The following is a 16,951-nucleotide window of genomic DNA, read 5'->3' on the forward strand; positions in this document are numbered from 1 at the left end:
GATCAAATGTCACTAGCCTGTAACTCAGTAAAATCTCAAAACGATTTTGGCTTTTCGTGTCGCAACCTATTTGGGGAAATTGGATATGTTTTTACAGAAACATCCAGTAACCTTGGAAGAACTTCAAACGTTATAATTATTGCCGGTTTACGCTCGTCGCCATTCCCCATCAATGTGCTGTTATATAAGTGCAGAAAAGACCCCTGGAACCCCCACATATTGCAAGTTGGTTCTCAGCATCAGCAGTGTGAGTTGACAGGGCAAAAGTCTCACCCACAGGCCTGCTACACCCCTTCTGAAAGGACACGTCTCAATTCATGGGTCCAGAATCTGGGCTTAGCTGGTGCCTCTGGCTCAAGGTGGGTTCATGCAGTTGCAGGCAAGCTATCAGCTGGCCTCCACGGGGCTCCAGGCTTGGCTGGGTAGGAATCACCTTCCAGGATCCCTCCCTCCATTGGTGGAAGCCTTGTCCCTGGCCACCTGGGCCTCTCCCTTCCACACGGCTGCCTCACGAGCCTAAAAAAGCACCTAAAATAAAAGTCACCATCTTTTTATAATCCAGTCTCAAAAGGGACGTCCTGTCCTGTCTGCCATATTCCGTTCATGAGGTGCAAATCACTAAGCCCCACCGCGCTCAAGGGAGGGAATGACACAGGGCAGGGTACAGGACACAGGGATCTTTGAGGGCCACTTAGAGGACACCAACCTCAATTCCCCAAGCACAGCAGCTAAAGGCTTGCCCCTGGTTGGGGGGGACTTCGTGACCCAGCCCCGGGACCCAGGCTGGCATCCGTGCTGGTTGGCCCATGCATGTGGTACACCAGTCGTTCAATATTTCACCTATCACCTGTGTCCACAACGCGTTCGGCCATGGACTGGGTTGAGGGAGAAAGGTATCAAAAGACAGGGCCCCTTCTTCAGAGTCCCCGGGGGAATGGGTAGTAAAGAGAAGTAGGTCAGCAGAGGTGTTGTGCTAGAGGTGAGGCCCTGGTGCCCTGGAAAGATGGAAGAGAGGAGCCTCTCCCAGTCTTGGGGGGACGCTGCAGGGGAGGGATTGAAGAAGCCGAAGAGGGTGGCCTGCTGGCCAAGGGAATCTCGCAAGTTCAAAAGCACGAAGGAATAGCAGATGGGAGTCACCATGCAGGACCGCCCTTGGCAGGGGCTTGGGAGCCAGAGGCAGCAGGAGACGGAGCCTGAGATTGGCCAGGGCCAACCACCTTGGGCACCGTACAGCCGGCTCTGTGTGGGCCTGTCCCGGAGGCCGCATGTGGCCAAGAGAGGATTTGAAGCTGGGAATGATATGGTCAATCTTGGAGTGCAGAATGCTCTCTCTATGGTGGCAACATGTCGGGGACCCAGGGGCAGGGGCTATATACACTGCAGTCGGGGAGAACAGAATGTTGCTGTTCCCGACAAGAGATAACAGCCGAGCTTGGCGGGTGGTTTGTGGACCTGGAGGGAAGGCGGTGATTTTAGGAGATGTTTCAGAGGCAGAATCAACCGAGCCGGGTGACTGAATGGGGATGGGTGAGGGAAAGGAAGGATCTAGAAATGGCCCAGGTTTCTAACTGAGGCAGCGGGGCCTGGTGAGGTCGCTGTCTGCCAGGAGGTTGGCTGGTTTCACCAGGGACTAAGTAGGTTCCGTTTTAAGATGCGAAATGTGAGACAGCTGTGGCCTCCCCCCTCCCCCGCCACCCCCCCCCCCCCCGCAGGCCTCTAGGGAATGGGGCTTGGAGGGCTGGGTGGGGCAGGAAATGGCCCAGAAACCATTTCAGGGGGAAGGAACCAGAGGAAGAGCAGGGTGTTCGGGCTGGGGAGGAGTGCGGAGCAGTGTGAGATACAGGTGTTCCTGGTAAGAAAGTCCTGACAGATACGGGAGAGGCTTGAACTACAGCAAGAAGGAGCCAGGCTGCTGCTTAAGTACAGCCCTAGCCAGAGCAAAACGGGCCCATGGGATTTACCAATCAGGATGGTTTTTAAGTGGCGGAAAGTGATTTTCAAGGAGGGAAAGACAATTGAGGGTTGAGGAGACAATGAGAGAGGAGGAAGTGTAGACAGCAAGTGTAGACTCCTCGTTTGCCAGCATATTACCGGAGCACCAGCCAGGTGCCAGCGAGGTGTGGGATGGGCCGTGCAGGCAGCATCCAAGGCAGTTTGCATAATCAAGTGGCATGTTGAGAACTTGACCTGGGGAAGGTTCTTTCATGAGGAGCGAATATCCAGAACCATTCTAGGTGTGCTGGGGAGGCCTGGGACTCTGCCAAGCATCCTCTCCTCCCCGCCCCCCCCCCCCGCCCCCCGGGCTATGGCCAATCCCCTGCAGGCAGAGAAAGCAGGCCATCAGCTTGTGGGAATGTTCGAAGCCAATCAAGACACCGACCTGACATGAAAGAATAAAGGAACGGATTCCAAGCTTGGCAGATCCTCACTTTCCAGAAGTTGCTTCAAATGAGCAGGATGAGACATCAGGAGCAGAAAGCAAGGTCTATGGAGAGAGCTTGGCATCACAGACCTATTTATAGCAACGTTTCCCATGCTGCCGCTTGGGTGGTACTTCAGAGATCCTTTTCCTACTTCTTCTTCACGTCCTTTCCTGAAAACAACCTTTTTCGTGTGTGTCCGCTCGATGCTATGGAGAAGAAAATTTCAAAACGCAGAACCTCTTCCTGGATTTGTGTTCGTACTGATGGTCTCCTCTGGCTACAAGCTCAGGCCAACTCTTAAAAGATGCTGAATGGCGAGATACCAGAAGCCCGGCAGTTTGTAGCTCCATTTATAATAACTATTAAAGGCCCTTGGAAGTAAGTCAGATCAGGAAGCTTTACATTATTAGCTCTGTTTTCAATTTAACATTTAAATGATGTGTTTCTGTCCATTTTATTAACGAGCAAGTTTCCCTGACACTTCTACGGACACGATTTCTTCGAGAACCCTCCCCTTTTCTCTTGTGGCTTCAAAATTTCCACCTTGGCCTCCCAGTCCCCCCTCCGCTAAGGGGAGAGGAAGTAGGAAGGGGGGAGGGTGGGAAGTTGGGTTGGCCTTTTCCTCTTCTCTTCTTCCTCTTGGGCTCTGTTAGAGTCAGTTTTCCCATAGGTGAACCAGCCCCCCCACCCCCAGATGCCCCCAGGAACACCTGCCACCTTAAGAGACTTCGTGGAATAGCCTAGCTCCTGGCGGTGGGGGGCGGGGGGGGGGCACGCAGAGATGGTCCACAAACACGGGCCGAAGGAAGTGTACTTCAGTCAAATTTCAGGCTGAAGCTCTGGGGTGATTCTTTTAGCAAAACATCTCAAAACATGTTTATTAGTCAGGGACTTGAGAAACTCAGGGCCCCCCTCTTAGCCAGCCCTCTCCGGGGTCTCCTCCCGGGAGGATGGACCAGGAGTCAGAACCCTCACAAGGTGTCAGCTCAGCTCCAGCATGGGCGGAGTGATCCTGGGAAAAATCTCATCACCTCTTCCTAGCTTAAGTTCCCCGTCTCAAAATGTGGATTGGATCAGATAACACTTTAAGTGGCCCCTGGCTAGAAAATTAGGATGTTTCTTTGGGGGGTACAGGAGAGGACTGTTTCTGAGAGACGGCAGAGGCACAGCCCCCTTTCCCTCTCCGCCTGCTCCTCTCTGCAGGGAGGATGGCAGGGTTGGCTCACCTCTGTAGGACCTCCTTGGTAGCATCCAGCCCCCCGCCCCCAACCCCGGGCATGACTCCTGACTGGAGGGCATCTTTGCTTTGGAGACAGAGAGTTTCTTCCCAGGCTATTGGGGGGGCCAGTTCGGAGTGCCTACTGTGTGTCAAACATCTTGCTGGAATCTTCTTGCCTATCCTCATAACGGCATTCGGAGATGTTTCCTCCACTCTACAGATGAACACACAGAGACTCAGAACGACTCGGTAACCTGCCGTCTTAGGAAAGGTTACCTCTGCCTGTCTCCGCCTCCCTCCTTAATCAGAGGTACATTGTCCAAGGTGGCACTTTTCCAAAGAAAGAAGGCAAAGTCACTGAATCTTAGAAAACCGTGTCCTCCGAAGTCTCAAGCGGTGTGACTTCCACTCCAGAAGGGTTTCTGGGGGGGCCGACTAAAGTTTGGAGACCTGGCCAGATGCTTCCCAGGGCGTCCTGAGTCTTTGTTTTCTGGGATTCTAGGATTTCAACCCAATACACAATTCCAGAAAAGAATTATACTCTCTGCTTTATTAAACTTGTCTGCACTTAGGCAAAGTAGGCGGTTTATCCTCTGTAGGGTTTGTATTTAAAGGAGGGGGCTAAGTGAGCATGTGCAGAACGCCATCACCTTGCTTTCCAGTTTCCAGGCAACTGTGCAGGATTACAACAAGTCACATGATATCCCTGCTGCCAGGGAGAAGGGAAAAATGGAAAACTGTGCTATCTTGAGAAAGGGGCTGGGTATAAGCAGAGGACTTTGGATTCTCTTCCAGAAATATTATCAACAAGTAGTCAAAGACCCGGAAGCTTGAGAGGGCTCCGGGCTTCTCAGCACTTGGCCCCGCCTCCTGCTGAATGGGAAATGTACCACCAGATCTGAAGTCAAGGGGGAAGGAGAAAGGGCAGGGGTGAGATGGAGGGGGAGTCACTGGGCCAAGGTGACCAAGCACCTGTTCTGGAAATCAGGCTCTCAGAGGGGTCATTAAGGAGAAGATCCAAACTACACCAGGCCTTGTGTCTGTGTCCCCCATCCCCATTCCCTCCTTCCGGCTGCCGCAGCGCCGGGATAATGAGGGAGCAGGAGAATCTTCCGTTGAAGCAGAGCCTGCGATGATGAAGGCTGGCTGGGGGGCAGCGAAGGGTCAGTGGGGACAGCTGGGAGGGGAGGAAAACCACCCATGAAGACCAAGTTTCCACTTCCTTTTTTAAAGCCTCCTGTTTCTGATCATTGTTTATTTTGATTTTGGATGTTTTGCTTTTTCTATCTCCCCTCCCCCACATGGGGTGTGTGTGTGTGTGTGTGTGTGCGCGCGCGCGCGCATGCTACTGTTGTTTACGTTGTAGACACTGCCGTGGCAATTTATTCCCCTCTGTATACAACTTCTGTTCCTGTAATGACACCCTCTGTGGCCTAAAGACTCCCTGGAACCACAGGGACGGCTTTGCCCCCGGCTGTCTGTCGTGGGGTCGCCAAAGTGGGTGGGTGTGCCCTTGGCCATAGGTCCCACGCACCAGCATACCGGAAGGCCAGGCTCTTAGACGGAGCCGACCTGAAGGGGACTGGCTGCCAGGCTCCTCACACCCAGCAGTTGACCCAAGGCAAAGATGAGTCATCCGGCCACACTGTAGCCCCAGCCTTCCCGGTTTGCCCTGAGGTGGCCATAATCTGTAGCCTGGACTGCTGGCTGGCTGTCAGCCTGGCTGCCTGGGGAGGTGAGCCATGGACACAGAAGGGCAGGTATTGGGAAGGGAAATGTCACCCGCCTTGGCTCTCGGGAGCGAAAAAGTCTGGCAGCGTGGTCTGCAAAGGCCTCTAGTCCCTTGTTGCAGCCCCACCGGCTGGGGGCAGCAGGGCACAGCCCCCCACTGCTTATTCTTTTCCGGCACATCATGGGTGTTTTACCATCCTTCTCTTTTCCTACAGAAGCCTAACGAGACCCATTTCTTGCATCTTTTAAAGTTCCGAAGGTCTCATGATAGGCTACAGGCCCTTCTGCATTGAAAAGCGTTGTCATCCATTAATTCAACAAAAAAAGTAAATAAGAAAGTGAGTAGAGCTGGGGACCGCAAGCCTGGCCCAGTATCGGCGCTGGGCTTCCCTTTTCACTTATTGAAACAATTTGACGCCTTTAAGATTTTCAAGTTAATAGCGCATCGTATGAGGGACCATTCTATAGCAATAGACGTTCTAGGTTTGTGGCCTGTTTTCTTGTTACATTAAGTGAGAAGAGACGGTTGTGCCTCATCAACATTACTGGTGGCATGTGGGGAGGTGACATTCAAAGGTGACAGTGGGTGAGGAGTTTTCAATAATCCACACTGCAGATCAAGGAGAAAAAAGACATTCCATGTCTGTTTAATACGTAACATATGGCAGCATAGGCGACACAGGCAATAGCGCGTTGGGAATGCGGTTGTTACAGAAAGATGTTCTGTGCGCGCCCAAGAAGGGTTCTGGCGGCCAGGTTGGTAAGTTGGGAGTTAAATCTCAGGGAACTGAGGCATGCTCCCTAACGAGGTGTCAGAGCCCATCTCCAGCACTCAGGCCTGTGCTGGCAGATTCACACCCCCCATCTTCACACATCCACAAACGCACCACACTCAGAAAAACGCGCGCAAGGGCACACACATGCCTTCCGCGTCCAGGCCCGCGTTCGCCCTATGACACTTGGCCAATCGATCCCAGGACTGGAACTCCCTTTACAAGATCCTGGCAGCCCAAATTCCCAGGGAAACTTGAATAGAGGTGGAAAAGTGTTTGATGATAGAAAAAAAAAAAAAAAATCTGCTTGCTTGCAGTTCTTGCGACGGCCAGAATGCTACAATAAACTGTTGCTTTCCAGAGCTGGGGAGGGCGAGGGCAGGCAGGGGGAGGAAGCTGGAGCAAAGAGGCCGGAGAACTTGAAAGACGGAGTTGGAACTCCGGCTGAGAGCGCCCCCGGGGCGGCGGGGGCCTCGCGGGGGGTGGAGGAGGACCCTGGAAGAGTTAACACGGGAGACGGGCGTGCGGCGGGGGCGGGCCGGGCCGGGCCGGGCCGTGCGGGCGCGGGGCGCTGTCCCTTTAAGGCGGGCGGCGCGGGCCGGCCGAGCGCGGCTGTGATTGGCGCGGCGGGATCACTGGCTCCCCAAGCCCGGCCCGGGGGAGTCGGCTGGAGCCGGCTGCGCTTTGATAAGGTCCTGGCAACTCAGTAACAACCCGAGAGCCGGGAAATAAAAATAACCCTTCATAGCAATGGACTTCGCGGCCGCCCGGCGTCCGAGGCGCCCGTCTTCCCCGCGGAAAGCCCTGCTGTAAAAGGTGGGGGTGGAGGCGCGGCCCCAGCGGAGCCGCTTCAAAGAAAGCCCCCCTTGGAGGGGGGGCGAGGTCGCGCCGAGCCGCGTCGCGGGCGCCGGGGACGGGAGGGGGTCCGACCGGGCCGTAGCCCGTGCTCGGTGGGGTGGTGCGAGCCGGACGGCCCTGGGGAGGGGCGGCCGGGGCACGGGGGGGGGCGGCCCGGGGCGCGGCCGGCGCGTACCTCCCTTTCAGGACCGTGCGCTCGGCTCGCGCCTTTGAAGTGCACAGTTAAATCCACAGCGCAGTTTTTGTTGGAAGCGCCCGGAGGACATTTGGTGCGCGGAGTGACTGCTGGAAACAGGACCTGTGTTGAAAGCCGGGCCGGGCGGGGGCCGGAGGGGCCGGGGGCGGCCGCGGCGGGGGCGGAGGCCCACTCGGGTCTTTTGCATAAAAGGGGCGGCGGAGCGCGCCGCTTCACCCTCCCTCCCGGTGGATCTTGCTCTAATCCCGGGATTGTTGTTTCCCCGCACCCCCCTCCCCTGCCGCGCGACTCCCGATGTTCCCCGACGCCGGGACCGGCCCGGGGGGGCCCGGGGCCGCCGCTGCGAGCCGATCCGGGGGCCGGGGCCGGGGCCCTGCCCGGGGCGCCTGCGAGGTCTCGCCGCGGAGCGCGCGCGCGGATCAATGGTGAGTGCGGAGGCCGCGGCGGCCGGGCGGCCCGCGCGCTTTGATGTGCCGGCGGCCCTTTGAAGTTGGCAGGCCGGCTATTTCGGGGCGCTCTCCGGGCTGGCGCGGAGGGGAGCGGCGGGCCCGGCGCCCAGCGCTCCGGGGGGCTTGGCCGGGCCGCCCCGCGCGCCCTGCGCCCGGGCCCCCTCCCCAGCGGGTGGCGGGGGGCCCGGCCGAGAGACTTCTGCAAGTGGCGGCTGCGGCGGGGGCGGAGAGGGGGCAGATCCCCCCCGGGGGTCGCGTCGCAGGCGTTGTTATGGATGTGAGTCGGGGTGTGAGTGTGCGCGGGAGTGCCTTTGGAAGGTGGGATGAAAGGGTGGCGGCGCCCCCCGCTTGCCCTCCCCCCGCCCCCTCCCAACCCCCCCCCCCCCGCCTCTCCCTCCGCCCCCTCCTCCCCTCCCGCCTCTCTCCCCCCCTCCCCTCCTCCCCTCCTCCCTTCCCGGCCGCTGGTCCGCGCTTAGGGGCCCCGAGCGCTGGCCCGGGCTCAGTCTGCGCGCAGGAGCGGCCCGAGCCCGGGGCGCCCGCGTCCCCCGCGTCCCTCCTCCCCGCCCGGGCCCCGCGCCCCCGGCCGCCCCGGCCCCTTTTGCGGAGAGGCAGAGACTCCGCGCGTCGCCATTTCTGGACTAGGCTGCTGCTTTCCGTGCCTTTTCTGCGGGCGTCTCTGCGAGCGGCGGCGCCGGGGACCGACCCGGGCTCGGGGTGCCGCGAGCGCCTCCCGGGGCTCCTGCCCCGCGCTCCGCGGCCCGCTCGCCGGGGCTCTGGAAGCGTTCGGTTGGATTTGGGCCGGGGGGGGGGCGGGCCGGTGGGGCTCCGCGGAGATGAGAGCCCGGCCTTGGGCCGCCTTCGTCTTCCAGGTAACGGGGCCGCCCCACCTTCCCTCCGCCCCGGCAGCGCGGCGCTACCGGCGGCCCCGCCACTCCGCCGGCGGAGCTGCCCAGCCCGGCGGCCTGGGGCCCCTGGTTCGGGGTCGCGCCCCATCCCCCCCGGCCCGCCCCTGCCCTCCTTAGTTTGATCCTTCCAGTGCTAGGGAAAGCGGCTTGTTTATTGGTTAGATAAGACTTTTTTCTTTTGGAAAAAAGGCTCGAGGTCAGTAGAGTTTGGGATTCTTGGCAGAGGCAATGGTAGCGTGAGACGGTTTCTGATCCGGTTTTGTAGGGTTTGTGGCTCCGGGAGGGGAGCTGGGGGCGGAAGTGGGGGGCGTAGGGGGCGGCGGGTCTTGAGGCTTCTCTGCTCTCTCGCAAAGTTTGGAGATCAAAGTCGTGCCTGAATGAGCTGATTTCTGGTTCTGGCGAACGGGGAACACAGAGGTGTAGACTGAGCCGGATTCTTGGCGGGAGGCGGGGGCGCAGCGAACATTTACATCTGGGTGGAGGGGGGCGTTTTCCAGCTGGGAGCCCATTCCGCCCCTTGCTGGGCGGGCTTCTTTCTCGGTCGAGGATCTTCTGAATTTTTAAGGAGTGGGAAGGGGGAGCGCGGAGGGAAGGGGTGGGTGGGGGGAATGGGAACCAGATGCCGGGGAAGGGCACGTTTGGAGCTCGAGTTATCTGTGCGGAGAGCCGAGTGGGGAAATTTACCGAAATTGGTTTCACCTGCACACAGCCCGGCGGCTCGGGGTGCGCGTCTTTGGAGTTGATGCTGACGGGGGTGGGGGGTGGGGGGTGGGGGTGGGTAGCGGAGCCCAGGCAGCACTGCGTGCGCCCAGGCCGAGTGGGTTTTTGGAAGGCCCGGTCTTACACCTTCCAACCTCCCCCCCCCCCGCCCCCACCCCCAGCTCCCACCCTCCGAGCTCACGGCTCACCTTCCCCGCCCTCCCCCTCCCAAAACGTGCTGGGAGCTCAGATTTCGCCTTTGAAAAAGCAGCGTCGGATACTTTAGATGAGCACCTCGCAGATAGCTGGGTTGCTTGATTTGAATTTGAGGAGTTGAAAAGCCTGTTTACTTTCTTGCTTTGATGTTGGGTAGATCTGGTTTTGATTAGATCAATACCCCTTTCTCTCTCCCTACCTCCCCCCTTCCTTTTCTTTCCAGAAAGGAGGCTCAGATGAGCCCCTGCTGACTTGAGAGAGAAAGAGAGACCACGCTGATCGCTGACAGGAGCTGGGGGAAGAGAACAATTCCCGAACTCCGTGCGCAGAGCTCCCTCGCCATGAGCAGTGCTGTGCTGGTGACTCGCCTCCCAGACCCCAGCAGCAGCTTCCACGAGGATGCCCCCCGGCCCCCCGTTCCGGGGGAAGAAGGGGAGACCCCACCGTGCCAGCCCGGGGTGGGAAAGGGCCAGGTCACCAAACCCATGCCTGTCTCCTCCAACGCCAGGCGGAACGAGGGTGGGCTGGGAGAGCCTGAGGGGCGGGCATCCCCGGACTCCCCTCTGACCAGGTGGACCAAGTCTTTGCACTATTTGTTGGGTGATCAAGACGGTGCTTATCTCTTCCGCACTTTCCTGGAGAGGGACAAATGCGTGGATACCTTGGACTTCTGGTTTGCCTGCAATGGGTTCAGGCAGATGAACCTGAAGGATACCAAAACTTTACGAGTAGCCAAAGCGATCTACAAAAGGTACATCGAGAACAACAGCATCGTCTCCAAGCAGCTGAAGCCTGCCACCAAGACCTACATTAGAGATGGCATCAGGAAGCAGCAGATTGACTCCATCATGTTCGACCAGGCCCAGACTGAGATCCAGTCGGTGATGGAGGAAAATGCCTACCAGATGTTTTTGACTTCTGATATATACCTCGAATATGTGAGGAGTGGGGGAGAAAACACAGCTTACATGAGTAACGGGGGCCTGGGGAGTCTAAAGGTCGTATGTGGCTACCTCCCCACCTTGAATGAGGAAGAGGAGTGGGCTTGTGCCGACTTCAAGTGCAAACTGTCACCCACCGTGGTGGGCTTGTCCAGCAAAACCCTGAGGGCTACAGCCAACGCGAGGTCCGCGGAGACCGTTGAAAATGGATACAGGTAAGAGCTGGGCCGGGGAGGGGGCCGGGGCTGGAGGAGGGTACGGACTTTGCAGATGTTTGGAGTTAAGTGGGGTGGATGGTTGGATGGATGTGCCGCTGAGGCCGACAAAGGTCTGTTGAGAGCTAGGACCGCTGGCCACGAACCCTTTGATCTTGGCTTTTCGTTGTTTAAAGTGGGGAAGAGTGTGCTCCCACAGCTGCATACCTGCAGTCTTCCAGGGCTAACTTCAAACAGGGGCAAGCAGTGTTCATTAATGCGGGTTACTTATTATCCTGGGCCAGTCTTAGAAGGGAGAGAGGGAGAGAGGGAGAGAGGGAGAGGACAGCAGCTTTTGATGCCTCTGAGTCACCAAATACACTAAACACCACTTTTGGAAGGGGTCACTCACCACTAATCAGTAGAGAGTGGAATTAATGTGGTTGGGGAGACAGCTGGGTCGTGGAGGCCCGGGAAATAGCGTGTGCACCCATCGGACATGGGGGTAAGTGGGGTCTTTGGAACTTTTCTGTTAAGATAAGAGCCAGCAGTTGGCTTAACAACTCTGGCTGTGGTTCTCTTTGGAGAATTAGGTATGTACCCGCCAGGAAACGTATCCTAACTAGGCAAGGTCCTGTGACTTCCCTGAATAAAAGGACCCTTAGCTTTGGAGCCCGCTGGCATAGGAATCTAGGTTTTAAATGCTTGCAGCCCAAGGGTCAGACCTCAGCTGATCGTTGTGTTGCTTGGTGCTGGCAGAGAAGAGTCTTGGGCGGAGAGGACGGGGCCCTGGAGTACTGTCCCTTTTAGAGGCTTCAAAGATCAACAGCCCTTTACAGAAGGAGAATGGCCAAGTCTTAAGATTCTTGACCTTTGCCAGCAACTTCAGACCTCCCGTTAGAATGAGTCTTTCTGTGTCTCTCCCTCTGTCCCCTTCCAGCTCTCCAGAACGAGCCTTTTTCTTTGAGGTCGTTGCCCTTGGCGTGCCGTGGAAGGGGCGGTGGGCACTCGGTAGCTACCTGGATGGTTTATCTTGCTCTCCGTTGTGTATTTCTTCGTGTGTTTGGAACCGGGGATGCGATCTGGTGGCTGCCTCCGTGGAGATGGCCCTCTCCCTGTAGAGAGGGGCCTTCAGTGTCAAAAGCGATAGTACGAGGGGGCAGGATAGTGATGGCCGAGCCTAGAAGCAGTGACTTAGGGGGTGGCCAAGAGCTTTTTGACTTTCCATTGGGAGCGAAGAGCTTGTTCTCCAGCCACCAGAGGGCGCTCCTACAGCCTTGAGAGCGAGTTTACTCCCACTCAGACATCTGGTCTACACCTAAGTAGCTCTGGATTGGCTTCTGAAACGAAGCATGGGATCACGTGAAAGGAGTTGTTTCAGCGTCTTTAAGCTTATGGTTTCAGGTTGTTTGAAGGGAAGATACTAGGTCTGGCGCCTGTGGCTGGGCAGTCACTGGGCACCTGTTACTGCCCCGTTCCGTTAGGCGGACATTCTGGTAAATCTCTGCTGGCCTCCTTGCCCTCCAGTTTGGCAGCTGAAGCTGAGACTACTTAAGCCCTGTGGTAAGGCTGCTTCTCCAGGGGCTTTCCAACAGTGGAGCTTCTGTGTCTGCCCGAGTCAGGACCCAAAGTGCCCCCTTTGTAAACTGCACCTGGTTTGGTGGCTTGGGACTTTTCACCCTAAGAAAATGCTCCCAAGCAGGACCCTTCGTGACCCCTCCCCTTTGTGGGTGGGCAGTAGAGACCCAGCCTCGCTGTGCCCCTCCCCTTTCCAGAGCCCTCCAGTGGGATATCACCAGGATTAAACTTTCTGGAGATTACTCTTATGAAGCTTTTTAGATCCCCAGGGGCAGCGGCCAAAGATCCTTTGTGTTGCCAGGGCTTGCCTTCTTGGTTGTGACCCCCTGGCATCGTTGATCTATAGATGACACCTTTTCATCCGCCCCTGGAGTTTCCAGGCTCTATTTGTGTGTGCTTTCTCCCAGCGTTGGGTTGAAATGAAGTATTTTACCTGGATTACATGAAGCCCATATGTCTCAACCGGGCATCGTCACAGAGAACTGAAGAGCCATCCGATTTCATTTTCACATACGAGATATTCAGGCGTGCCTGTGACGTATGGGGCGGTGTCCCAAATTCTTCCAAGGCCTGGGTCCCAGCCCTGTCCACTGCCTGCTTACCTGGGCTGAAGTCTTATGAACCCCATGTGTCCTTCTGTGCAGTGACTGGCACCATCCGTCCTGTTCATGTCCTAGGTTGCTCTTATGGGATCAAAACAATAGACCCGGGAGCCCTTTGTAAAGGGAAACGTTCTGAATAGTCGTAAAGCATTAGAACTAGTATAATTTAATCCCGATGATGAGTACATGTGTGAGAAGGGCAGCCAGGTTAGGATGTCCCTTTCAGAGAGTGAGTCCCGGCCTCCAGCCCGCAGTCACTGTCAAGTTTTAGAGTGGCCCCCCCCTTCCCGGGCCTCAGCTTCCTCTACCTGTTGAGCTTAAGTCTGTCTTTTCAGCCCGTTACTGGGATGGGGGATCCTTTCCCGCTCTTCCAGGTTTGCCCCTCCTTGCAGTGCACTCACTCATCGAGCGAGGTACGGGGCTTCGGGGATGGGCTTCATAAGTTAGTAACGTGAATGAAACAGAGACCGGGAGTCCTGCTGAGGGTCCCCATCAGCTGTTGAGGAGCAGCCCCGGCAGCTGGGTGCCTTCCAAGCCCCGCGTTCTCCTTGGGCGCTCAGAGGAGCCTCATTTGTAACGACTTGTTTGTGTCCTTACTGATCTGGTGTCAGGTTTAATATAAATAGTTGGAACGGAAGAGCAGGAATTATCCTCGGAGGGAAGGACTCTGGTTTGTGGGTGCTTGAGTGGGATGCCTGGGCTTTTGATGGTCTCTATAAATAACTTAGAGCAAGAGTGACCCGTTGGTAGAGCACGTGTAAAACCCCAGCACACAGACATATCCGCAGAACGCTGAGGTGTGTGTGTGTGTGTGTGTGTGTGTGTGTGTGGAGGGGCTGTGGGATTAGGAGCTCAGCCCAGCATTTATTTTGGGAAGGAGACAGTGCTGGGCTCACAGAGTGCTCCCTGTGCCCTTCCCAGTCTGCCCTGGCCCTGGTGCCATCCTCTGGTGCCTGGCGGCTGTCCTCCGGCCTCCCTTGAGATAAGTCGGGCCCAGCAGATGGCCCTCTGCTGGCTCCAAGTGCTTCCTGTTCTCTGAAAGAACTCACCCGATGAGGCCTGCGAAGCCACCGGCATCCAGCTTGGCTGCAATTATCAAAGAAACTTATGCCATAGGAAAGATACGCTGGAGGCAGGAGCCCCCAGTTAGAGGACGGAGCCTCTGATGGAGGCAGTGTGCCGAGACTCACTGGTGAAAGTTTGCCTATCTAATGGCTCTGGCGCTCAGTGCCACGCGAGTGCCAGACCCCTCCCTGAACGCCCCCTTGATCTTGCCTTAGAAAATGCTTCTTGAAGAGAGGGTTGCCTTTTGGGCAGTAACTCTGTAAGTACACTGTCCTAGGGCACAGCTTTTAGAAGCAAATACTTGTTAATTGCATTGTTTTGGTGGTGGGGGGGATCCGGAGGGAGATCCCAAAGGTCAGGTCTGTTGTGCACTGGTGTGCTGGGGGGGAGGGGGGGTGCGGCGGGGCCACAGCACCTTCATGGACATAAGAGATAAGAATAAGCTGGGGAGGGGCGCCTGGGTGGCTCAGTCAGTTGAGCGTCCGACTTCCGCTCAGGTCATGATCTCACAGTCTGTGAGTTCGACCCCCGCATCAGGCTCTGTGCTGATGGCTCAGAGCCTGGAGCCTGCTTCCGATTCTGTGTCTCCCTCTCTCTCTGCCCTCCCCCGTTCATGCTCTGTCTCTCTCTGTCTCAAAAATAAATTTAAAAAAACATTAAGAAAAAAAAAATTTAAAAAAAAAAAAAAAGAATAAGCTGGGGAGAAAAGGCCAATAGTTTCCCTCCCCTTAAGGTCCCAGGACTTGTGCTCCCTGACAGCACATGGGGGTCCGTGGACGCACGCCCGGTGCGAAGTCTGCCACATAGGCCCCCACTCTCTGTAGGAATTTAAAATCCTTGCAGCCACTGTGGGAGCACCAGAGAAATAAAGCATCTGGGTACAATTACTGTAGCGTGGTTGAGTTTCTTTCCTGTTTTTTAAGATACGAGAAAAGAGCTCTAATCCGTGTTCTTAAAATTATGTGGCAATTCTGACAAAGTTCTGGGTTCTTAAAAATGGAGTTTCCGTCTCTCTCTCCTCCACAACCCGGCCCCTTCCTCTGCTTTGCCCTCCTTCCTCTGTCACGATCGTAGGGAAACCCAAATACTTTATTGCCGCCAAGTGAGCTGAGAGTGGTGTATTCTGTTCTTAAGTACGGGTCACACGGGAGCCCTCTGTTTTGGAAGTGACGGAGGACGAGTTTCTTTGGGGATCCATGTGTTTTGTGATCCACTCTGGTGAGCGCGAGGCCGTGCGCACACACGGATTGGAGTCTGCTGCCTTCTTAGTCGGGGAGGGCGGGATTTCTAGCGAGTTCTTTTTCTCCGTGCAGAGGTTGAATTCAGGACCTTGTCAGTGCGTTGATACCACAGAGATGGCAGCACTGGAGGGGTAGAGAGGGTCCAGATGCTCTTTCGGGCTATCTGGGGCTCTCCTGATCTTGTACTGATGTCTCTTAGACTGAAAGAACTTTCCAGCCACCCACAGGACGGTCCCAGGTCTTTTAAGGAGGTTCAGCAAAGTCTAGAGCACCTGCCACGCTCCACCGCCCCCCGCCACTGAGGGGCCGCACGCAGAGAAGACCGATCCGGTCCTTGCCCTCATGGAGTTTACAGTCTGGTTGCACAGGACAGGCATCCAGCGTGCCAACACACCAGCGCCGCGTGGTTAGAAGTCACCATCCAATCGTTGTTGCACCATACGCTAGCCAATCTGGACGTAAATTAAAAAAAATAAAATTGAAAAAAGGAAAAGTCACCACAAACCCTGCAGAAGAGTTGTGGCAGCTCTGTTTTCGTTGGCGGTTGGGTTTTTGGAGTAGGACGACCGTCTCCCCAGATCGCAGCGCTCCGGAGTCTTCGGAGAACGCAAGAACTTGGTGCCGCTGGCCAAGTCTGACCCATGTGCTTCTTAGGTAGAGACCCCACGTCAGTGGAGGCGGTGACGTGACTGTGGTCACCTGCCGGCCGGGGGGCTGAGCCAGCAGTGGTTGTCGCCTCTCCACTCCTGTTCCCTGTCCAGGGCCGAGAGCGCTTACCTGCCCTGGGCTTCTGAAGCCAGGAAGGGACCCTGGAGACTTTCCTCTCGTTCGTTCATCCTGCTGTGAGGCAGTAGCCCTGTCCAGGCCCCCCGGAGAGCTGGGTACTTGGGACGGTTTTCAAGACTCGGGTGATTCCACAACATCCATGGGTCCGCTCGGACCAGCGGGCAGCACTTTCTTCGTTCTGACTTAAGAGCCCAGTCTCCTCTTGCTCTGCCGTTAGTGGCGATGCCAGCACAGCCATCCTCTGCCTCCGATCGACTTGCCTTATCAGTTAGGAGACATTGTTACTGAATCCTCCTCATCCCATCTCTTCCCCAGGAAAAGTCCTCTGCCTCTCCTCTGCGCCCACCGCTTCTCTCTCTCCAGCCCTGGTGTCTGGAAATCCCATATTGACGCAGGACCAGCTCTGAGGCCGGGAGGACCTTCCCTTCTTATTTAGTTAGCCTGGCATATCCTGGGGGGATATCCTGAGACTCCTTGCCCTCTACAGATACAAGGACAGGGCCAGTGTCCCAGTGCCCGTTCAGTGGACCATCCCTTGGTCCAAGGTATTCAGCAGATTCAAGGGTGACATTCCTCATGTGTGCTTTCTGGTTCATTCTGCACCCACCTGCCATTACTAAGATGGTCCCTGCTGATGTTGAGCACCTGTGGGAGTCTGGATGTGGGCTCCCTGTGTGGCCAGGTCTCCAGCCAGGTGGCCTCCGACCAGGCTTTTGGCCCCCACCTGGGGCTCCGCGCCGCCTGCCACGGTCGTGAGGCTGCATGACGCCGGGGCCGCGGACGTTCCTTGAGCACCTACTGTGTGCTGGGCACACGGCCGCGCCAAAAACAAGGGCCCGCCTGGACTAACCGTGCCGTCTGTGGAGATGCTTGGTTTTTAGTCACATTTCTAAACTGAGGGGCTTGGCCTAGGTCCTCTCTGCTAGAGGTTCGTTCTGGCTCTAACGTGTTAGGACTCTGGATGTCACTTTTCTTTTTTCTTTCTTTCTTTTTTAAATGTTTATTTATTACTGAGAGACAGAGAGAGACCAAGCATGAGCAGGGGAGGCGCAGAGAGAGAGCGAGACACAGAATC

At 56.5% G+C, this 16,951-nt stretch overlaps 2 protein-coding genes across 8 annotated transcripts in view; both read left to right on the forward strand.

Annotated features, from left to right (window-relative positions):
* Nucleotides 1–9,710, forward strand: part of CEP112 (centrosomal protein 112) — a 468,883-nt gene extending 459,173 nt beyond the window's left edge. The window contains exon 28 of the transcript XR_003416799.2: nt 9,693–9,710. The gene's annotated coding sequence lies outside the window, so the exon portion shown is untranslated. The remainder of the gene's footprint in view (nt 1–9,692) is intronic.
* The window catches only part of AXIN2 (axin 2), a 79,829-nt gene that overhangs the window by 40,659 nt on the left and 22,219 nt on the right, over nt 1–16,951 (forward strand). The window contains exons 1-2 of one of the 7 annotated variants that reach the window (XM_053211932.1): nt 6,823–6,962; nt 9,693–10,625. In XM_053211932.1, the coding sequence (XP_053067907.1) occupies nt 9,811–10,625 (815 nt within the window). In that variant the 5' untranslated portion in view covers nt 6,823–6,962; nt 9,693–9,810. Of the gene's footprint in view, nt 1–6,822; nt 6,963–7,392; nt 7,626–8,128; nt 8,519–9,259; nt 9,278–9,367; nt 10,626–16,951 lie in introns of those variants that run through there. The other 6 variants (XM_053211936.1, XM_053211931.1, XM_053211933.1 and 3 more) reach the window with 6 other exon arrangements.

Source organism: Acinonyx jubatus, chromosome E1 (genome assembly GCF_027475565.1).
Source record: "Acinonyx jubatus isolate Ajub_Pintada_27869175 chromosome E1, VMU_Ajub_asm_v1.0, whole genome shotgun sequence".
Lineage (NCBI taxonomy): Eukaryota > Metazoa > Chordata > Mammalia > Carnivora > Felidae > Acinonyx > Acinonyx jubatus.